The 24,267-nt window shown below is 38.8% G+C and overlaps 1 protein-coding gene across 2 annotated transcripts in view; it reads right to left on the reverse strand.

The window, feature by feature from the left end:
- Positions 1–272: 272 nt before the first annotated feature.
- Positions 273–24,267, reverse strand: part of NEDD4L (NEDD4 like E3 ubiquitin protein ligase) — a 154,047-nt gene continuing 130,052 nt past the window's right edge. For both annotated transcript variants that reach the window (XM_075727087.1, XM_075727086.1), the window contains 13 exons: positions 20,817–20,875; positions 17,814–17,879; positions 16,218–16,447; positions 14,401–14,522; positions 13,470–13,540; positions 11,364–11,459; positions 7,240–7,313; positions 4,525–4,585; positions 4,045–4,104; positions 3,383–3,490; positions 2,489–2,585; positions 1,848–1,920; positions 273–393 (listed from right to left, as the gene is read on the reverse strand). In XM_075727087.1, coding sequence (XP_075583202.1) covers positions 291–393; positions 1,848–1,920; positions 2,489–2,585; positions 3,383–3,490; positions 4,045–4,104; positions 4,525–4,585; positions 7,240–7,313; positions 11,364–11,459; positions 13,470–13,540; positions 14,401–14,522; positions 16,218–16,447; positions 17,814–17,879; positions 20,817–20,875 — 1,220 coding nt within the window. In that variant the 3' untranslated portion in view covers positions 273–290. The remainder of the gene's footprint in view (positions 394–1,847; positions 1,921–2,488; positions 2,586–3,382; positions 3,491–4,044; positions 4,105–4,524; positions 4,586–7,239; positions 7,314–11,363; positions 11,460–13,469; positions 13,541–14,400; positions 14,523–16,217; positions 16,448–17,813; positions 17,880–20,816; positions 20,876–24,267) is intronic.

Genomic DNA, 24,267 nt, shown 5'->3' on the forward strand with positions numbered 1-24,267 from the left:
GTAAAATATTTATTAAGGGCTTTGCCTACAGAGGCACAACATAAATAGAGTAAGTCCTGCTGAAATGTGATCAGAGTTCACGTGAAGCAGTTGGTAATCTGCTGTGGAAACGTCAGAAAAGCCACCCGCAGATTACAGTTCAGACTTCTGGATTCAGGCAACTGCACCGTCAAAGGGTTTGCTCCATGAACCAACGCTGTGCAACCGTTCTGCCATAGTCACTCTGCGTCCATTAGGCAAATGCAAAAGTGCAAGCAGAACTTGCTTGAAGGGGGAAACAGGCTGGCGCTTTAATCCACTCCTTCAAATCCTTGAGCATTTTCCACTGCCATGAGTAGCTTCTCTCGCAAATCTTCAAAAGATTCATAAAGAGGTAAGTCTAGGCGATTAAAGCTGAAATTCAGAAGGAAAAGAATCGTTTAATAATCCATTGAAAAATACACGTAATTTTAAAGAAATAGAAAACATTCAATAATTTGGGGGCCTTAACAGGGGATGTATCTCATTGTCCAAACGGGGGCAGTCTCCACTGTGCCCTCTGCAAACCTGAGGGTGCTGGTGCTGCCCGCAGGCGCCTTCTGGCACCAACCCTGCCCGCACCAGCGCGGGTCTGCAGAAACAGCTCTGAGCCTCCTCTCTTGTCAGAGCTGGAACAGGGAACTTGTTAAAAACCGCTTAGGAAAGGGAAAAAACCAGCAGAAACTCCCCCCCATATTTAGCTGATTGAAAACATTTCATCTTTGTCATAAGGCTGATTTCCTAAGACTTGGCACAGATGTCCTGAATTTATAGGACAGACTCTCTACCCTCTGGGGGAAAAGAGGAGGAAGAGTAAACATCCAGAAGGTCTTGAAAAGGTCCTGTAAAACCTAACAGATAATTGAAATGTAAAGAGGACGGGCTGATTTTTGGAACGTTTTGGGTTTTGTTGTTGTTTTGGGTTTGGTTTTTTTTTAATGAAACTTTTTATTCTATAGAATGATTACTTGTATGGAAAGATCACCATTCTGTGCTAATGTTCTAAAAATTAATTTTCCTATACAGCACAATTTACGTTACCTTAAAAAAGCCATATTCTTGATATGCAACACAGCAAGGCTAAGATTTATATTGAATGCTTTCAAAATTTGCAAATTCTATAAACTAGGATTAAATTCAGTCAAGCTGGACTATGACCCCACACTTTTAGTGAATTTTCCAGCAATTTATGGCCTTTATGTAGCATGGAAAATGAGAAAGGGAAAATGATGGCACGAGTAAAAGCTGCCTGCTATGAGTAGCAAATTCTCCAAGTGTAGTATAAAATGAAGTGGGGAAAAGCTATCTCTTCTCTCTAATGCACATTTTAACACGCAAGCAGTTACTAGAGGAAAAGTCCTGAGTTGAAAGGGTTACCTGGAATGCAATAAAATAGCATTAAAAAGCCTTTATCAGAAAGGCTATATGGAAAGAGTTTATTTTGGATTAATTTACCTGCGTTTTTCTTGCAGAACACCTACTTACTCTATGAATGCAGCCTTTCACGCGTCCATGAGAAGGCAAACAAGCGCTCTTTAGACACTGTAAGCAGCAATGGCACAGCACTGAAGTTGAGCCCTGCTGCCTCCCGGAATTGTGCGTGTTACGTTCTGCGGCTGCGCGTCAGCAGATGAACACCAACTGTTCTTTGCCTTTTAAATACAGACCTACACACACACATGCACAGCTTTCAGAGTACCCCGTTTTATAAAAAGCTGTATGAGCCAGAGCTAAAATATGTTAGAGGTAAGCACAGTCAGCAGTTTCCCCCTTTCCTGGCAGTATAACAATACAGAAAAGCTGTATAATTTTACACTTTTACGACTTACCATGTGTGAGCTCTGGGCAGTTTATCAGGACTTCCCCATTGCTCTATTGTAAACAGCTGAGGACCATTTGAACCTGGTTGAAGATGAAAATCATATGAAATATAAACTATATAAATTGCTGGACACTATAGAGACTACCTAAATATTATTTTAAAAACAAAATGTTTGCATAAATTGTAGGCTAGATTTTTCAACTGGTACCAAATACCTGGTACAAACTCTTGTAATTAAACCTACACAAAAGGAAATCGGAATGTGGTTATTGATTTCCAAGTCCAGTTAGCTTGTTAAGTTTACCTAACTACCACTGCGCAGCGTATGTATAATGCAAAAGAAGCTCGGACATTAACATAGACAAATTGAAGTGGTTGGTTAAACACACATTCTCCTCTTCTTCATCTGACATGAACACTATTCCTGTTGCCAGCTGAAATGTTTTCCGTGGGAGCTAGGAGAGCGTCTACGTAACACCCCTGGTGCCGGTGCTCTTGGCATCCGGAAGCAGAGTTGTTACGTGGGGCCAAAGGTTGGCTCTGACGCCATTTCAGTCGTGCCCCGGTTCTCTCGTTCGTGTTCTGAAGCCGCCTGTACGGCCGTTCTAGAGGCGAGCGTGCTCTGCGGGCAGCTGAAAGGAAGCTCACCATAAAGTTCAGCAAATCCATTCATAGGCACGCGTGACGTCCCAGTAACGAACTGCAGCAAGCGAATCCGCTTCTCGGCATCCATCAGTAAAACAGCCTACGGACAAACACACGCAGTCGCGGTCTTTTCACTTGCACAGCTGTAGGTATCATTGTTAAAAAGCAAACCCAAACCCGAGTACAGGAGCCATATTAGGCTGTATCGGCCACACAACCCTGAAGGACAGAATCCAGGTCTCACACCAGGTCTCCTCCGAGTAAAGAAGGAACGTCCTTTCCCAGCTGGCGCGGGGCTCCGGCGGCACCGCGGTGGGGAACAGGCCCGCGAGGGGGACACAGACACGGGGATGGCCAAAGAGCCTTGAAGATCAGACAGCGAGACTGCACAGGCTCACAGTCAGATCAGTATCGCCCTACAGGAGGGCCAAGCCTTTCGGGGCCACGTCGCCATTTGGACTGACACAAGTCCAGAGTCATGAAAAATCACGTGAGAAACCCAGAAACAAAGTTTGAAGTACATACACACAGCTGTAAGATGCCAGTATTTTTAAGAAAACCAGACATCCCTTTGAAAAATCTACGCCTATTATGGGAAAAAGTATTTCAGTAGTTTTTCTGGGGACATACATACATACATTTTTCATAAGAGTATTTTACTTCACAAATACTGCAAGACACTTCGCATAAACCTAAAGATCCAGACTTCCTATCTTGGGTCTATTTCTAGTACAGTCTCTAATGGCTACCACAGCCGTCAGTCCCAGCACATTACAGGTGTACTCTTCAGCAGTTTTCATGAAGAAAAAAGATTTTTATAACAGCCTCCACAAAACAATACAGGAACTGTGACTTTCAGGAACAGTCAGAGAAGCCAAATGCAGCAAACAGCATTACCTTCCAGAACCACTGGATAACGGGGTGATTTGGGCAGTAGCCATTCTTGTAGATTGTGTGTTGTCTCCAGTCATTAACATCAACATCGCCGAGGCCACACATCAGTAGCTACACACAGAAGTAAATTGTTATGGTGTTACTTGAGGCTGGCATTGTGTTATCCTGCACACTTTATCAGAAAAACAAGGTTACATTTTCCCTCTATTGTCTGACCTTTTAAACAGCTAAGCAGTGCAAATATAAATGCAAACATAAAGGAGAGTTGAGCTTCTCCTCAGGAGAATTCTCAAAGAATATTTCATTTTACTGGAGAAACACTGTACACTATGACGTATGTATGCTTTGTGTGACAGCATCTTTTATGGTATCTTCCTCAAAATATGACTGGTGTAGGCATAATGGCATTAATTCAGTAAGCTACTTACGTGCTCTTATATGCAAATACATACTCACTGAATAATTACAATTTTTTGTGGGTTTGTGTGATCAATAGATTTATTAATTAGGGAGAAAAATCTCACTTCCCACTATAAGCAAACCATCTTTGTCTCTAATTCACTTACAATGAGTAAGTGATGAATGATGAGCCTAGAACATAATGCATCTTTTTGTGATGAGCATTACTGATCTGTTGTCTCTGCACATCAATTAAACAAACTCACCTCTAGTTCATTTTCATCAAAAATTTTAATCAGATCAATAGGAAGAAGTTCTGTGAATCCCTAAAAGAAAGCAAAGCAAAATTAAAATTCTCATACCACGTAAAATTACGTTTTTATCTAACAGGATCTTTGGCTTCAGGGAATCTAAGTAAATGACAGAGGACGAAGAAGGGTTTGGAAAATGAAATACGCAGTTGCTGAAGTATGAGTCCCTAATTTAAAAAAATAATCACTAAATTATTTCAGGTTCCAGTGATTTAAGCCTGAAAAACCTTATTCTCATAAAGGAAAGATTATATATTCCTATACAAGGTAAAACTGTGAAATCATAAAAGACAAACATTCCGGCACTTGTGCGGTTAGGCACAGCTCCCCGCTCCCTTAACACAGATGCTGATGTATAAGAAGTCTGCATTTAAAAAAAAAAAAAAAAAAAAGAGAGTATTTTTTGTGGAAAAAAAAGCAGCTAAAGAACCTTACCTCCAAAAAAGCATTCATTTGCTTTTGAACTCTGTTTACAAACCTCCACTGGATGACCAGGCTATAGTAGGTGAACAAAAACACATAAGCACACTCATTAGAAAAGGGCAAACTAAGTGTTCCGAGATTTTAGCAACCTGAATAGTTTCAGTTTCTCATTTACAACCTCAGCCATCTCCCAGCCACACTCCGATGCTAAGGAAACTGAGCAGCTTTTTATTCATTGTTCAAATTTATCTTGTGTGACTGGTCAAAATGTTGAAAAAAATCCATGACTATGAAACAGTTATAGTATGAACATTTTCACTTTAGCATGCAACACAAACTCTACACATATGCTGCCATGTTTTATAGCTACGACTTTTCTACGTCACCAAGAATTTTTTATTGTAACACTATCAGACGACATGACATGACCGGTTTTGTTCCTATGGAGATTACCTTCAGGATGAACACGGCAAAAAGGCTTGCCTGTGGACTGAAACGGCCTGCAAATTCTTTACTATGCTTTCTTCCTTTCTAAATGAGGCCTGAATACCAGATGATGTATTTACTGTTAGTATTAGGCACCTAAATGACTGGACATTTTACTCTTCTAGAGCTCTGAGCAATTAACAATTCCCAACGAAGTCTACAAAATTTGAGGATAGATGTAATTACATGTAACAGCCTGCCTATAAATGAGATGAATAAAACCTGCAGTATCAAAGGAAAGGGGTTGTATTTCAATGCTAAGCACCTACAGCACAAACGCCTCACAGGTTCTAGAATAATGCCTTAGAAATCCAATTCCTTTCCTACTGAAGGACGTTTCATTCCTAATTTGCATGAATACTGCACTTATAATGTGTTCTCCCCTTTGAAGAGGCACTAATTAAAAATGCCAGCACGTATAGTTGAATTTATTATTTTACATTCTGGTAGGCAGAGAAACAGAGGAATTAAAATTAAATGTAAAGAGCCTGTTTAGATTTGGCCGATTTTTGGCAGCAGCGCTGGTGCTGACATCGCGTAACCAGCGGAGACGGATAAGGGGATAACGGCCCCCCTGGCGAGTGCCTTCTGGCTCACTTTAACTCAGGTGCTTTCAGCCACGCTTTGGAGAAGCACGTTTCCTATGTGGGAATTGCAGGAAAACCAAGCAGTTAAGTTAATTTACTCTATTTTTGTTCTTATATTGGCCAATGTTGTGCAAACTGAATTTTCAAAGACGGCACTACAGCATTGGATACTGGTCATTTGACCGTTACTAGAAAATTCCTAGGGTGATTTTCTCATCATGCTTAAAGAAATAACATTGATTTTTAATTAGCAGCTATTTAGTCAGTTTATCTATTTTCCTTCGTTTCTGCAATAAACATTACATAATAAAATAATACAAACAAGCCACCAGATTTTTCTATTAGAAAATGATTCTTTGTTATCTGCATGATAACCCATAAGCACTACATATGCATGAGAATGCATCATTTGGGTGTTATGTTAAGCCACAGGAGCAAATAAAATTACATTTGTGACTACAACCTGCCGTTTGGTGGGGGTTTTTTGTTGTTGGTTTTTTTTTCTGTTGTTGTTGGGTTTGTTTGGTTTTTTTAAAGTATAACTACTAGAATAGTTCTATCATAATGGAATTCTGGTGAAAAATATTTGAAAAGTTTAATGTTGCATTAATCATTCCCAAATGAGAGCACACAAGTATTGACTCTGAAGTTATAAAAATACTGTGACTAGCCACAAAAGAATTATCTAGCTGTAAACCTAACTCAGTTCTGAATTGAGCTTTTCATTTCTGCACTGTATTGAGATGATGAAAAAAGTTTGATGCCTAATATTTTGCATCTGAAAACTGAAAAAAAAAGGATGTACCTGAAAAATTAAAGAGCTGACAGTGCAAATATATGACACACAAAGTAACAACAACAACAAAAAATCCTAAAAGCAGAAATTTCTTATTGTTCCACCATTATTGCCAAATCACTGTAACACAACATTGCAAGTGAGATTAACAAACAAGTACAAAGTTCTCCTCTTAGAGGAATGCTTAAACATTTACAGGGTTCCTGAATTCTTCCTTGAGCGAAGGATGGCAACAGCAAGCAAATACGAAATTGATAAATTAGACAGACATCTCATTTTCACCCTTTTCTCTAGATCCAGCTTAGCGCTCAAATCTGCACTCGTTCTTGATTTGCATTCTGCGACCTAGCAGTTCATCAGGAAAAGCTGTAAATCCTAGGGTGGAAATTCATCACTACCTTGGAGATCTACAAAGCAGAGCTAGCTACCCTAGGCATTCGGCAACGGACAGAAGCAGGCACCAAACTGGGCAAAATTCGTAGGTCTACTTCAACATGACAAGCATTGCATCCAGGAGGTGCCATTTCTTTCCATCGAGTAATTTAGATGCAGATGCCTGTAATTCAGAGCAATCCCATCCCTTCTTGAATGCTCCTCATGCCTACCCATCAAGAAAATAGTTTCCTATTACGTCACAGACTCCCCTGATTAGCATAAGTCATAGAACAGTAAAGGTTAAAATTCAAACTTTCTAAGCATTAGGGTATAAACAAACTATGTTAACGATAAGATTTCTTTTAAAAGGATCTCCGATACCTACTGGAGTACAAAATACAGTAATTGCAGTCGGGTAAATTCTAAGACAAGTGCAACTGTGCTTTCTTACATTCAGGGTAAATTCCATAAATGTATACGTACTCAATATATTCCCTTTTGTTTTCATTTGTTACCATGATTTCTGACCCATTTGGCTTCAGGTCAACTTGATATGTCTGTATTTCAAAAGAAAAAAGCAAAACACAACATGACTATTTCAGGATGCATTTCTCACAAAATCCACTCTCCTTGAGCGGCATTTTACAAGTAGTATCAGAAAATTGTTATGCCATAATAACTAATGAGACATCAAAACATTCCACATTTAAAGATGGCATCATTAGGAACAAATTATTATACGATCACTTATAAGAATGAATTCTTGTCATTAGCAAGTGAGCAAACCATTCAAAAGCAAACTTTTAGTCCTGAACAGGAGGTTCATTTGGGTAAAGCAAACATATATTCCATTTTAATACGGGTAGAAGAATGCCTTCTAATTTTTCAAAATGCTTGGGAAAAAAGATTACCTAAAATCCACAGAGAAGCTGTTTCCTAGAAAGGCCAAAAAAGTAAAGTAGAAAAAGGGTAGGAGAGAAGGGAAGTCAAGTATTTTGTTGCTTCTAAGTCGTCAACTCTATTCCAGTCAACTCGTTCCATCACTTCAAAACCACGGTTCCAGTGGAAGCAACCAACACCTGACCGTGTGCACCCGCATTCAACCAAGCCAATTTTTAAAGCCATTAGTAATCTTTAATAATTAAATCACGTGTTGTGGTTGAGAGTAACAATAAGACAGTAAATTCATTAGCTGTTAAATGGAGCTGTGAAAGGAGGAGGCTGGAAAGCTCTTTTCAGGACTGGATTAACACTGAATGCTTCAAGAAGGAGAACAGTACAATAGGCCTATTTGAATAAATATACCTAGTAGCGTACGGGGAAAAAAGGTGACTCTACTGTTAAGGAAAAGTAATCAATAGGGAACCTACACACCTCTGAAACAGCAATTTATTCGTTCCATAAAGACCAGGGAAGACAGTCCGGAACTAATAAGGAAAAGGTTTGCTACACTGTCAGAGTTGAATAGGATAAAGTTACGAAGATGACAGACACGATGGCACAAACAGAAGGCTTCTTGGTGCTTGTTTCTTCCTGCCCACCAGAAGACACGTTGTTTTTAAGAAATGAGAAATAGTATTCCAAGCCATTAAGAACTTAGGAGAAATCCAGATGTTTTCCTTCTCTGTTTTTTGAAGACAGCCCTCCATCCTTTCCATGTTGAAAATATCTACTTTGTACTTCTCACTGACTTGTGAGAACTACTGAAACCGTATTTTTGGTTATTAAGTAAGGAAGGGTGATAAGAAGATAAGACTTATTAGAGGTTTCTTGTTTTTCTCTAACTCCAGAAAAGGTTTTGGTGATAAATGAAGTATAAATAAATACCGAAACATTCCATTACATACTCTTACATACAGTGTCCTTGTGGAAGCAGCATCATCTCCTACTCAGGTTCCCAAGGGCACTTTTATGAAGTTTCAGCAGTTCAGCAGTAGGTGAGGCAAAACAAGTGCCAAAGGGAGTCAGGGTCCCTTGGCTTCTAGGAGTCCCCACAGTGCTGGCAATGGCCAGTGGTATGTGCAGAAAAAGCCAATGTGGTCGATATTTGCCATAACTTCTGCATTGCCAGAAAGCATCCTATATGCATTTGGACTGATGTTTCGATCCCTAGGCTAGATAAATTCCTCCTCACTGTAGCTCCTCACTTGTACTACTGAGCTTATCCAGGCTTTTCTTCGATAAAATTTGTCCTGCCAATTTTGCATCTCACCAGCAGTATGATGGAAATAATATTGTTATATCTACTACCATTAGCATTTGTCTGTAACTCGGTGAGCTTATACGTAAATTGAAACAGAAGTTAGCCAAGAGAACTTCAAATTCATTCATCACTACTGCTGTAGAGCTAGCCAAAACTGCCTTTTCCCTCCGAGATACAGGAAGGGTGTGATATCAGCTCAACACCTGGCATTTACATTACGATAATTAGAACAAGAACTGTTATTTCTGTTAATAAACTGGGCAATAAATGAGCACATGAAGTTGATTACTCATTACAGGTCCCTCCAACTTGAGCTAAGGCATAATCAGAGTACAGAGCCGTAACACCTGCACGGCTGCAGCAGCATCCTGTGGATTTCTATATCAACTAAGACGTGGATCTCCAAAACTTACAAATACCTGCCTCATTATGAAGAAGAGCTCTGGGGGTAAGAAGGTGAGTAGAAATGGCAAGAACAGCAAGACAGATGTTTTTGATGCCTTTATTCCACCCCCCTCCCCAATATATTTCTCTAAAGAAGACAAAGCCTGCCTCGTACTCTTACAATTATATCAAGGGAACTTCCCCAAAAAACCCCACATAATGGAAGAACATGGTAAAATGTTATGTTCAAGATGAGAAATCAGAAATGTCATTAATTACTTGGCCCCCATGATACACAGAAACAACACAGGGAGAGATTTAATAAAAAGGTAAACTAAGAAATGAACCAGTGAGCCTCAAGCTGCAGCTATTTTTAACACCAGTTTGTGAAGTTTCCCCAAGAGCATAAACACTCCTGGACAGTCTGCAACTTTTTTTAATTATGTGTCACACTTTAGCAGTGATCTGCTGCTCGCCTATACAGTGCTGACCTGCTGCAGAATGGCATCTAAACGATTAATCTCTTCTGGAATCAGAAGTGCCTATTGTAAATTAAACAAAAAAACTTGCCGACAATGCCAGAATTAGCTATTTGATGTATTAAAGAGTTTGGAGAAAAGCAGAAAGTATCTCCAAGTAAGTTGATTTATGCTTTGAGTAAGATAACAAACTTCTGCCAGCAGAAGTGAAAGCTGGCAGTGAAAGGCTATCAATAATTTGAAGGTAAATTGTTACAGAACAGAAGATAATGAAAATTACCAACAAACAACCCAGTGCATTACAGAAACTTTTCATCCTGTGGCTTTAATGTTCTCCCTAATTTTCCATGCAACCGATAAATTTATGTTGCTTCAGGAAAAAAGTCGTAAGCACTGAGAAGTGGATCAGAATTTTCTTGACAGTACATTGTGTGCATTTGTTTTGAAATTTTGAAGTCAGCTTTTCTGAAAGGCACTGTTGTCCACAATACCAGTGGTACCTGGAGCCAAGATATCTAGGTCTAAGAGTTAAACAAAGTGAAGACACTAAAAAAGGGCATAAAAGCCTACAAGCAAAGTAATTTAAGAGACACAGGTAGGTATTATTAAGTCCCAATATCGTACAAAATCAGTATGTTTTAGTCATTACTTGTGTGCATGCATTACAAAATGGTTCAGCTCCATAGCTTGTAAATAAATTAAAAAAACTCAGTCATGGCAGGCAAGTAAGTTCCAAGCTCATGTAAGTAAACTCATGATTTGTCTTTAAGTCCTCAAATTAAATTTAACACACATACTTATGTATAAGACATTTATCTGCATCCAAGTTATTTCCATCCAGAAACTGACACAGATCTCTGAAGTTTGTTTTAATAGGATTCCCTGTAAAGACTGACTGTAAATCCAAGACAAACTGTACCATAAGCCGTTCTTACAGCTTTTACTGATAAAACGAGTTACGACTTCGGCTGATGAATTATATTCCCACCTACTCACTTCTCAGTTGTTAAACACGTATCTAACACTTCTCATTTGTAATGGAGAAAGTTATCCACAGATTATGAACCTTTTTAAAATAGGCATGCTTGCTTTTGTTGCATCATCTGCCTGCATTCTATAAAAGACACTATAAACAAAGCACTTCACTGATTGTAATTCTACCACTTACTTTGTCCTTTGAGAGCATCTTCAACCTCTAAAACCCCAAACAGTCCCAAGCTGAGACTACTTTCTAAGGTGGACTGTGTAACACCTTTATTATTCCTCATTGCAAGTATTCTACTCAGCGTCAAGTACCGCTTTTCACAAAGATGTCATTTTGATTGCTCGCAAGAACATAACTTCCTTCTTTGTCATCCCCAGCCTTAGACAGTTCGGGAAGAAAGAGAGGCTGATATTCACAGTCTGCCTGTACTGATCATTAACATTCCACATTCCTGATCAAGTTCACAACCATGAGATGCAGCTCAGTATTTAATTACTTTTTTGCAATAACCAATAATGAGATGGAAATATGGAATTTTGGGATAACGTTTACATACCTGCCCAAAGTTTTCCTCATCTATGCAAAACATGAGATCCAATTCTGTAGGGTCATTTTCCAGGATCCACTTCAAAGAGTTGTAGTATTCACTATCCTACAGCAGATTATAATTAAACAAAGTTTGAAAATGTAAACATTAAATGTATAGTTTAACTTTAAATTAAAGAAATAAAAACATCTAAAACTAGAACTCCAAAGGGACTGGAAAGATGAGAACTCACTTATTTGCACAGCTACTGTAAAGCAGGGTAAGATGGATTACTTTATTCATATGTATTTTTAGATCTGTGTAACTTTTCTGAATTGACTTGTAACTGCATTATTATACAACACAATAAATTGACTCTACATGTCTACTCGGTAAATATGTATATTGCGGTATGAAATAATTGGTTAGAAAATGTCTTCTTGATAAAACCATACATTCTTTTCAAGACAATTTATATACCACTTCATTACATCGATAATATACAATAACTGACTGCATTGTTATTATTAAAAGCCTTCAAGTTTGCTGAATAAAAGACCCCTCTAATTTCCTAAAAGGGTTGTATCTTCATTGTGTATTAGGTTCATAATTAAAGACTGATGCAAGAAAAAAAGGAAAGAAAGAAAAAAGAAGTATGTGTAGCTATCAGTAAATGTTTCCAAGCAAAAGAGTCAAAAAAATTAATTCCAAAATAAAGTTAAAACATTATTTACTCATGTATGCTTCAAGAGAAGAATGACCTGCCAAAATTTGGTGACTATGAGATAGTGGGAGGAGAGACTAAGCAGCTGAACCAGCATTTATGTCAGTAACTGAAAGCCTGTAAAACTCTAAAACATCAAAAAGAGTAAACTGTGTTTTACTCTTCTCATACCGAGTATACTTTTGAGAAGACCAAGGACAGCTATTGCAGAGCTAAGAACAAGAGGAAAAGGTTTCCCAACTACTTGTAGGAATCCAAGAGCCTGAACTTCCTTTTAAGACCCTTCTGGCTATGTGTCTCGTGAGCTTGGTTTTAAGCTTGAACGTGAGCTCAGGCCGTCTCATCTCCTGTAATGTTGCCTCTGCGCTGGGCTTGTGAGTCAAGCGGCTGTGCTGCTGAAGACAGTCTTAGGGAAGGGCAGGATGTGAGTGGCCAGGCTCACAGCCAAGTCCTGCCCCTACAGAGGCAATCTGGGGTATCCCACCCAGGTCAACTATTCTGTGTCATGGGTAACAGAGGAAGACATTAGAAAGGGGAAAAGTAACAACAGCTCCAAGGTTCTCCAAAGTCCATAGCAGTGGAAAAACGGGACAGACCTCAAAAGGTTAAAAAGACAAAAGCAATTATCATCTTGCTAACTTAATGGAAACCATTTGTATTTAGCTATTGTACATATCTGAAATGTACTGTGTTTCAGTACTGGCACACTACGCATCGACAGTGGGGATCTGTGGGATCTGATTTACTGTTGTGCTTCATTTTACAATACAAAATGAGACACTGCTAACTTGTAAAACAAATTGTTTTTCTCCCAGGGAGTGCCAAACACAAAAGTACTTGATAGCAATTAATGTCGCAGGTGTGAAAGTAGGGGAAGTACAGGGAACAAAACCGAAACGGATATAAGGGCGTAAGTTGTGCTGTATTCATTAAGTATATTTTGGAGGGAACTGTTTCTCATTTGGCAACCCTTTCTCCTTCCAGCGCTGTGGGCAGCTTCCCGTGCTTCCCAGGTCAAGAACTAAGCCCTTGCATCCCCCTCTTCCTGCTCCACAGCGTGACAAGAAAGCTGTAGGGCTTGCTGGTGGTGCTCCCTGTAACAGGGAGAAAGCCGCCCCAGTGGAAAAATCAAAAAATGTAATTAGACATCTTATGTTGTGTTTCTTATGGGCCTATTCACATCTCTTTTCCCTTGCCCCTCTCACCACTGTTAGTACACTGGTAGTGAAAGAGCTGTCCTAGCAAGGAAAATTTGTTTTATTAAAAAAGTAGGTACATATCTTTCTAAAGTTGTTGCAACTATGACCTTGTGTTTTCCACCAAGCAGTTTACTGGAATTGTTAGCTCTTATAAATCCCCCAGAGGCAGAGCATGTAACTGCTAATGCTGATACGGCTTAAATGTTATCTTACCACTGACTCCATGTCTTTCAGAGTTATTGGTTTCCCCAGCATCATCTTGTAAAAAGGTCTGATGAAGAAGCCTAAAAGAGAGGGAAGAGCATTACCTCCACTGTTCTGCATTGCACCTTACGTAAAGACAGCACTGCTCAAGGATAGCATTTCCTAGCATGCCAGCAAGAAAGAAACCTCCGGAAAGTAACAGCACTGTAACTGCTCAAGTTAACACAGCAGGCTCATTTTTTATTTAGCCACAGAAAGTAAAATTTTTCAATTACAAGAATTATGCCATTAATTACCATCTGCCATTAAACACTGTAACATTAATGGTAAAAAGACACAAAAGATGGGGAATTGAACTCAGGGTACTCTAATCCACTTAAAATTGCCACTCTTCTCTCAAAGGAGATCGTAGAAAAACAGGACAGTGAGCTTCCTCTTCTAATGTGCTGCACTATTGCTAAATAAAATACAGGCCAGTTTATAATGTTTGCTTGCTTGTTTATTGTGGGATTTCGAGGTTTGGCAGAAACTGTATTTTCTCAGTAAACCATTCAGTAATGATTTTACAGATCAAAATACGCTGCAATTGACACCCACACAACTGCTTTGGCTGCAGGTTTGCATGGAAATGGCTGATATAAAGTTAGTGATTTTCTGTTAGGGATAGTGATTATTTAGCAATGCTGATTCTGTAGATTTAACAAGAGTGGAGAAAGGAGCAAAACTTCATATGAAACATATTTGGTGAGTAAGACACTATAATTTTTGAATTGCCACTCACACCAGGAATGCAATTTCCAACAGTTCCAGTTCCATTACTTTCTCTCAGACTTTGTCTCCTGAAATACTACACTCTAAAGTATATGAATTATTGAAGTGATTTATTTCATTTAATAAAAATCCAGTAACAGTAGTGTAGCCATACAGTGTAATAACTCACCATCCAACAGCTTCCCATGATATACTGCCAGACCAGCAACCCGACCGATAAATGTGAAATACGACAGATGATCTTCGTTACAAAGACCTGAATTAGGATTAATCTGAAGTGTATAGTTGTCCCTTTTTTGGGGAAAGAAAAAAAAATTACTCAATAACCAAGTGAATAACCAGATATTCAGATATGTTAACAAATAATTTGAGCTTAGGGCCACTTCCTGTTCATCTTTGCAAGAGTGTAATAATGTAATTTATCCACGTGTTCCTCAACAGAAGTATCTGACGGTGGGTAGGCTGACCTCATCAAAACTGTCTTGCTATGACCATAATGATTATTTGACAAAGGTAACTAAAACTCCTGCTTGTGGGGTAACAGGGTCCACCTGTGGCAAGCATAAGAGGGCTGTGCTGACCTCTTCAAAGGATAAAAGCCTGGCATCATTGAAAACAGTAAAATTTTGCCATCAGCTTTGGTGGAATGAGAATTTCAGCTAAGTTATCTCCTCTGCCTTCTGCTGGGCTTGATTATTCACTCTTTCCAGCCAAATTTCAGGGCTTAACATTTTAGGATTCTCTTTTGCAGTAGTTGCTTTTAGTTCTTGAAATATCTGAAGGTACGGAAGAGGAATTAAGTATAGGCCCATGATCCAACCGTCCTAGGATAAAGAATGTTTTCTTACTAGCATCTTAAACTGCACATACTGGAGAACATCTCTGAAATACACTTAACCCCCAAGATATCAGAAAAAGCTGTCAAAGGACTAGGATCTTTAAGCTGGGTGACAAAGCATTAAGACTCGTGCAAAACTGTGTCGCAATAAGACATTCAGTGCAAAAGCAGTATTTGTAATTTGCAGTATATTCTTAACTGTGAAGAAAGATATGGGGGGGGTTAAGTAGATTTTTCTTCTTTTTTCTTGAAATAACTAGTTAGATTTCTGAACCTAAAATAAAATAACATTATATTTAGAATATCTACAGTGACCTATATCCCATAAGTGGAAATATTTCGAAACAAATGTTTATCCAGTGAACTCTATTAACACACAGGCATTCTGCACTAGTCAATGTTTAAGTTGAGTTTCCCTTCAACAGCAGAACGTGTCTTTTGGGACACAAATGCAAGAAAACTTGCATTATGCAGTCTTTGTTCATCTACTTTACAATCTATTCAACACTTACTAGAGAAAGGTGTGAGCTTGATATTGACATAAAACCATCAAAACCACTGCCTCCAATTAAGAAATCCATCCTCACTCTAGCTAAGTACACAATGTGGAATTACATACAGCATATTAAAACAAATGTAATGTAAGCAAGAGACTTGCTCTCTCATTTACACTAATGGATTGCTCAAAGATTTTAAAATTGGACAAAAATTTAAATTTATGTAAGGCCACTGCTGTCTAACTACTGAAATGTAAATGAGAAGCTGTTTTATGAGCTAATTATAAAGGAGCACTATAATTCTGGACAGCAGGTGTTTTACAATATAACGGGAGGGCATAAAAAAGTCCTTTGTCTGACATCGCTTCTTTTATTATACTAGCCTCAAAAATTGCAGTTTTGCTGCAAGCAAGGCAACACTGAATATTGTCTTAATAATGAAAATGTTTTATGAGTTTTCAATGACAGTTTGAAAGGTTCTCTGAAAAGCAAGTAAGAAATGATAGTACAGAACAGAGAGATCTGACTAATGAGAGTGCACACTGATGCACCATGAAGGATGACCTAACTAACTTCCAGTGTAACTTTGCCTCTTATGCACAATCTAATCTATATCCCTTAATGAATGGAAATATTTCAATGGACACTTACGTTGCTGAATATTCAAAGAGACCATAATAAGGGTTAAACATCTCCTTGGACAAGAGAAAAAACCATTCTCTGGCCACACCTCCATAGTCAAGTCCTTTTTCTGACTCAAATTCAATCCAGAGCCTGGCTTTTAGTACATCAGGTCTCTTCACAGACATGATTCTTCTGTAGGACTCCTCAAAAATATTATTTCTGTGTAGCTTCATCTCAAATCTGTTCGGTATATCAGCCTATGTGAAAGGAAATTATATTATACTTGTTAGTCTCAAGAAATAAGCCTTCAGGCAAACTACTGACCAGTGGTAACAACTAAATGACAGATTAGACATCTGATGTATTAAGTTTCCCCTTGTTTTTGTTTTCCAGTGCTCTCCAGGTCTACAGGTTGATAGCATATGGTGAAGTAGGTAAGTTCCAGTATAGTGGTTCAAAGATTGCTACGATATTTGACAAAAGAATGAAAACAACAAGAAAAGTAACAATCAAACAAACAAACAAACAAAAAGGTGAGAAAATGGTTGATATTACTATGCTCTTATTTTAAGGGCATTTTAGATTAAAATGGTAACAAATGCACAAGATGTATGCAACCACTTTACTCACCTATCGGTAAAGGCCAGAACAGTTTCACAACAAGAACACCTACAGTACCATACACACAACAGAACTGGATTGCAAAGATGTAAACAAAAGAGAATCGGGCTGCCAAAATGTTTTATTAGTTCTGGCTAAATAGGAAGGAGCTAACGCCCAGGGAGCTAAATTCAGAAAAGACAGAAGAGAACTGGGTTAATTTGTAGAAAGACTGGATGAACAGATAAACACGACTGTTTCAGCCATGTACAGTTTTCCTAATAAAATTGACTTGAAACAACTTTTTCAGAAGGTTTGCTTTTTCCTGACAACTAAAGTGCTTATTGTGTGCAACCACTGGTCAAACTCAAGGTGGAAATTCAAGGAACTATCAATAAACAGGCAAAGACATTGGCAAATCACTCTTCAAATTACTGTTCGTGTTGCCAAGGCTGTTTACTGTTAATTATGAGTCAGTATCACATGCAAGCTAATACTGATGCTCTTTTATGTTAAAGATGTTACTGAAAATGCTTTTTTTCACAGAACAAGAACACTAGAAGCTTGTGCCCAATCCAGCACAACTGTGGGCTCTGCTCTGCCAACTTGTTCCAGCTCTGCCCGTCAAAGTCCGCTGCTGAAGATGAAAGAGAAATATCAATCCTCAAGTCTATTTTCAACCTAAAGGCTTGTAAACTAACATACCAATTAGTCTCAGTTGCAATGGGAAATAGTGAATCATTGCTACTTCCTTGCTGCCTCGTCGCTTTCATTTTGCATTCATATAGAAAAATGTGAGTCTTACAGATTTGTAAATGTTTTTGTTGAGAAATCAATCAAATTCAAACTTTTCATTTTTCTGGTTCCTACTTAACCCCTTTAGGAGTAGCACAATCAAGAAAAATTGGCAAGTGTGTTATAGCAAGATACAACACCATTCTGTGTCTAGGCTTGGGACGGTCTGTTGTTTCTCCCAGACACAGCGCAATTGATTCCAACACAAAGCAGCACGTTTCTACTCACTGGTTTCTTTAACTTCTTCCGGAAATAGTCATATTTCTGTTTGAACTCCCTGGAATACGGAACTGCCTATCAGAGAGAGAATCATAAATACAGATTATTCCAGCTATTTAGCAGTTTGATATTCCAACATTATTTAAACAAAACAGAAATTTAAAGACATTCTATCTACATATGTATGCCATAGATCATCCAATAAAACCCACTACGCATGAAGTACAGCAGCCAAAACTTTCACATTTCTCAGTGTGTAATTTGAGTCAAAATGTATGACAGCTTTCGGCCCAGTTCTTCTGTTTATCAACTACTTATCCTCCTTTTTTTTTTTCGTCTTTTAGGAACAGAAAAGAGCAAACCCAATTTTTAACACAGACAAAAAAATTTGGAATGTATTACTGCCATCCATGTGTCTCATTAGGAAATAACGAGCATGCCATATGATACTGAATTTTAAAAATGACTAGTGTTACCACAGAATATGGATCTGCACAGCTGAAAGTGCTAAGCACTGTTACATGCTACTCAAAAGACACAAAATTCAAAGAATTTTGAAAATGAACCTAAGAACAAGTAAGAGGCTCCAGTAAAGCTATGACATTAACAACAAACATTGTTTGCCCTCCAGAAAGTGCAGGACACAATATATACCTACACAGCAGAGTTAACTAGGCAGGGGATGTCCATGGCTAGAAATTATCTTTTCAGCCCAAAGTGAATGAATCTAATTCTTAATAGTTAGCAAACTATCACCCAATTATATCAAAACTATTTTTAAAATTATTTGTAATGAAAATATGCACCTTCATAATGTCTTTAATCCAGAATCTTAAAACATTTCATAAAAAAATTAACATTCCTTTGAACCAAGTACAAGTCACTGTGTAGTATTTACCTGAATACTCACTCAGTACAGCTGCTTGTGAGTTAGACCACATTTTTAAGTAACAGCAGCGTAACAGAACAATTTTAGAAGTTAAAAAAAAAAACAAACAGTGAAGGTTGGTAGAATTACATTAATCAGCAGAGCTGGAAATTGGTTTCTGGCATACATAAACACCCCTTAACAAATGCCACAGGTCTCCGAAATATAGACATGATTTCCAGATACCTGAAAGGCCTCTCGGGATGACTCCAGGCATGCACAAATCAAGGTTCAACAAAGGCTCTCCCAAGCTCTGCCATTCAGAGTTTTGAAAGACGTTCTGTTTTAACACCGCGCCTCTCCTTCCTGCTACCATACTGCACAGGTAAGCAAGGATTTGGCGCTAGGCTAGAAGACTGCCATGGTTGGTGTTAATCCGTACCCCACTCGCTGACCATCGCAGCAGTCAGCAAGATGACTGTTCTTTTCTGCTACCTACTTGCCTTCATCAGACTCCTTGACCTCAGCACCACATAGGAAATGCAAACAAACGCCCAAAAGGCCGAGCATTTTAACGTACCAGGTAGTACCAGACAGAAAAGCACTGAAGTGCATCGCCCACCAAGCAGGAGTACAGATGAGAGCCACCCGTACTCCTGATTGCCGGTCCTGTGACTGCAACCTACATTATTCAGCCTGCAGATGAAACGGCCATAAACCAAAGTTGTTAATGAAAGTAATGAACAGGAATAGGCTGGAAAAGTGATACTATGACAGGTACAGGTCTGGCTCTAACAAATAACTGCTGTGTATTTAAGTAAGATTCCTTAATTTGCTGTGGGTTTTTTTGACAATATTTTGAGAATTAAGAATCCTTAATTCTCTGGTTTTTGACACCATATACAACATGAATTTAATCAGGGATTGGAAAAAGCCTTGAAAAAAAGAGAAAAAAAAAAAAAGGCTTCCTGGCCTTGATCATATTTTCCAACTACATCCTTACTTTCCTTTGCTCTACTGTTCCTTCAAGATGATAGAGCAGACCTGGCAAAACAGCTAGCTAAGCAAATTAAGTGTGATTTCCTGGAAGCAAAAGAATGATTTTGAATTCCACAGGACTGCAAAAGTTACATTCTATGTTCCCTGAAGGCTGAACCACAAAGTGCAAAGCCCTGTTTCAAGTTCTGTTTCTGGGTGAGGACTGGGACTTTGGGGGAGGGAAGGTATGGGCTGGTCTTGAAGTAGATTCATGACTGGATGTAGGTGAGAGCGGGAAACCACATTCATCACCATCATCACTTAGCGCAGAAAGCTTCAGGTTGCAGGAAGAGGGGAATGGAACAAATGAAAATGACGGGTTTCTGTGTGTTTCAGAGCATGAAACACCATTCAGACTATTTAGCAATGCAGCTTCTGAATGCATGGAGCTTCACTCAGAAATAACACAACAATATAAAAAATTAAAACCAGCCAAACAAAAGCCTCTATCCTTCTGAAGAGCCTCCTTGTCCTCCCTGCTGCAACAGAGGTATTCTGTGATTCAGTCGTATCTACTGATGAAGAATGTTTCCTAGACACTCCAAGGCAGAAGCCAACTTCACATGCTAATGGCTACAAGACAGGAATCATACTGTACCACTGGAGAAATTCCCTAGCTAGGTAGCTACTGCTAGGAAAGCCTCCAAACCCATCAAATTCGAACCAATTGTCTGACTTGGGAATAACAGCACTGTAGTGCCAAATGTTCCAGGGATCCCTAATTAGCCCACTACTGCTTTGGACTACCGGCAGCTGGCAGAGTCCCCAGTGCACTCCAGCCTGTGCAAAATAAAATAGGGTCCTCAGAGTGGCACAACCATCTGAATGCCAGGGACAAGGCATCAGTTTTGGGGCACGCTGGCAGGCTGTCACATGACGGCAGCTCCCCCTGCCCTTGCAGGCTCACAAACGCTGGCACCGAGCCTCCCACGGCCGTCAGGAAAAGGCAATGCAAGGCAGAGCTCCTGCTACCCGGTCTGTTCATCAGGCAGAGTCTGACCTCCTCTGCAAAACAGGCATGACCTGCTGCTCGACAATGGCTCCTGCCTATACCAAATGCACGTGAGTCACAGGATTTAATGGAAAAAAACCATAGCAGTACTTACTGGACCAGTAATTGCCGGGTTCTGCAGTCTGGGGTCTTCCCACTGGGTAATTTTATTATCTGTAAATAACAAAAGAAATTATATCATTACTTCTCTGTTACCACACTGTGAATTTATATTGGTTTTTTCTCCCTACAACTGTTTTCCCTACTACCATTTCCACAACTTAGTATTTCAGGGTTAGAAAAGGCTGCATTCACCCGTCTACATCAAAACCCCATCACACTGTTTAGTTGAAAAACTCATTCAAAAATGCAAAACTACAACAGAATCCAGTGTATTTACACTGCTTTATTTCAACTTCTCTAGCAGTAAACATGTTCTATTTGAACATGGTCTTGGATTCAACTCATATTAGAAATACACAGACTTCATGCCTGAAAGGTAAAGGAACCCAAAATCTTTGTCAAATGACAGACTAAGTTTACTTTTTTGAAATTTTGCATAAAGATAGCCAAAATGTAATACTTATAAAAGACAGTCTGTATTTAAATTTGGAGGGAATAACATCTCTCTAAAAAAAAAAAATGTCCTAGACACTGATTTAATGAAAAGATTATAGGACCATTAAGGGAGGCAAAATTATACAGTTATGGTATAAGAGATCATTCAGTTTTGACCACAGGACATTTTGGCAGTAAGACAACAGAATCCATTTCTTTTCACCTACAGCTTTTAAGAGCACCAGGAGGGTGATATGGTAACGTTATAGAGGACCATGGTGAAACTCTCCCTGCCTCCAGACAACTGTTCCTCACAAGATTCTGAACACAACAGAATCACAACAAAATGATGATGTTGCAACGATAAGACAATGCTCCAAAAACCAAACTAGATGCCACCTGCAACGGCAAGGTTTAAGTCATCCATTTCCTGCACTGAAAGGCTAATAATAATACACCTGTTTGTTACAAGCACTGCTTTGATTTATGAGCTGTATATTAAGATAGTAGTCCAGATTTTAAGTTTTGGAATTGCTTGGTTTGGGAATAAACACACTAAGTTTCAAGAAAATTGTTTTTATGGCTAAACATACAGCTATGTTTTTATCCCAGCCGAAACCAGGACATATAGGTAAAAGCAAAGAACCAACCCAAGTTGTATTAAGACACAAGTATTTTCCATATTTCTACAGCTGAAAAAGGCCCGTAAATTTTGAGCATCCCAAGCTAGTTTTAAAATGGACTGGGATTTGAAAGGTGACATTCATTAAATGTTAACTGAAGAAAATTTAAAAAGATCACAAGCACATTTCAAGAAATTTGATCTATCAGTTAATTTAATATGAAAATACTATTTTATTTCCCTTTACACATGAAGTCTATTTAGTGCTTACTGAAATTATGGAGGAAGGCTGTTAGACCGACAGCTCCAGAAACCACACGAGATCCACAGACCAGAGCCTGCCATAAAGGCGTGACGCCCTTTTCTTCTTGCTTCAACCTGTTAAGTCAAATTTCCATCTACAAAGTTTCCTGCTTTTATACCAATTAATTTCTTATACCTACTTGAAACTGACAGCCACAAATCATGGTGGTAATCTTCTGTGAAATCAAAGATAATAGAACTGGAAATGACTGCAAGTTTGGCAATTCTTTCTTATTGCCCTACATACTCAAGAGTGTATGATGTTACTGACAAATCTTTGTCTACATTTTTTTCAGAGTATTACAGTGGCTTCATATTATAAATGCTATTCCAGGGCTTAAATGCCCCATTAATTAGAAGGGTCTAACCTGAACCACTCTACCTGGAATCATAGCTCAAGATTCTCTGTCTTATCCAAAGTGGATGTGGATAACGAATTCATTCCTTTTGCAGCACATTTTTGAAAACCTGCCATCTCTCTTGAGTTTTCACTCAATTACAATACTCTCTTTCCCCATAAATTGGGCTCTAGGGCCTTTGAGGATTTCCTCTTCTCCTCTGTTTCCTCTGGTCCCTTTCCAAGTGTCCACTATTTCCTTGAAGTTTGGGATGCCATGCTCGACACAGTATTATCACAGCCAAGACATTACCAGTGATGGTGAGATTAGAAGGATTACCTCAGGTTTTATTTAAGATGCTCCTGCTGATACACCACAGGATGAATTAACTCATGTTCAGTTGATATTTTTCAGGCCCTTTTCAATCAAAATTCTGCTAATTATTCCCTTTCTGAGTAATACTTTGCAATTCTCATTAAACAGCATCTTACTTCACACTACAGCAGCAATTTGCCAGACTCACTGTGACTTCTCATCCTGTTCCAGTGAGCACCTCTCACCTCTCCTACACTGTTGTTTTCTGCTGAACTAATGAGTATATTCCCCCTAATTCACTGTTCAAATCACTAATGAATATATTGAAAAATGGTGGACCCAAGGCAGACCTTGAGGGGAAGCCATTTAATATATGCATTTAATATCCATCCCTCTGTCAGTGAACCGCTGATAATTGTTCTGCATATGGTTGGAAAACCTTTGTGTTTTCCTTCATGACACCTTCCAACAGGTAAATCGTATTTTCCTAATCAGCTCCTAGGAAATGCAGAAGTATATGCATGCTACAATGAATAGAGAACACCGTTTGATTCCTGGATGGTAAATAATGTTGACTTAGCTAGCTAAGGACCAGTCATGGAGAACTAGAGACTGTATTTTTTGTTAAAAGATTGGCCACTGCAGAAATCAGGACTGTTTACAGTTAAAATCTAAAAATATTATGTTTTCATGCTACTATGTTACAAGTAATACCTAAATTATTTTAACAGTACTTTGTTTTACTAGTTTATATGGCATGCTTAGTAGCAGTTTGTATTTGCTCCACACGAGGTTTCTGTGCTGGTTGCATTAGGCTTTTTTACAGTTTCTCTCAGGGATGAGAAAAACATTTCAAAAATAGGATAACAGTATTGGATAATTCTGGAGAAGAATTACAAAACGTATCTGGGGAACCAGGACATTAACAGTAGCTGGATCTGTTAACACTTTGAACATTTATATTGTATTCTAATAACGAAACTGACTACACTTGTTGCATCTTAACTGGTCACTTTAGCAGAGAATGACTGAAATGATGGCCAATTTATCATAGTAATGGACTACTGAGGGTACGGTGAGCGCAGCTGATGGCACCTATTCACTGTATGCTCTCAAGTTAGTCATGAAACTAGTGAAGGGTCAGTAGGTTCTGTCACAAACCTATCATTACGGGCAAATGTCACTGCACTTCCTTATCGACACTGTGAAAACAAATGCTGCTACTGAGATTGCTCGAGCCAAATCACTGAGCACGGAATGCTGTTTGCAGTCATTCCCTAAATACGGAGCGCAACATTATCACAATGGAGCTGCAGCGTGCCCACTGTAATACCACTGGCACCACCTCTGCTCCTAGACTCCACTTGCAATTGCAGTGGTGTGGCACCACATTGAGACCAAAAGAATATTTCCCGGAAACGAGCAGCATT

Source organism: Pelecanus crispus, chromosome Z (genome assembly GCF_030463565.1).
Source record: "Pelecanus crispus isolate bPelCri1 chromosome Z, bPelCri1.pri, whole genome shotgun sequence".
In the NCBI taxonomy this organism is placed as follows: Eukaryota; Metazoa; Chordata; class Aves; order Pelecaniformes; family Pelecanidae; genus Pelecanus; species Pelecanus crispus.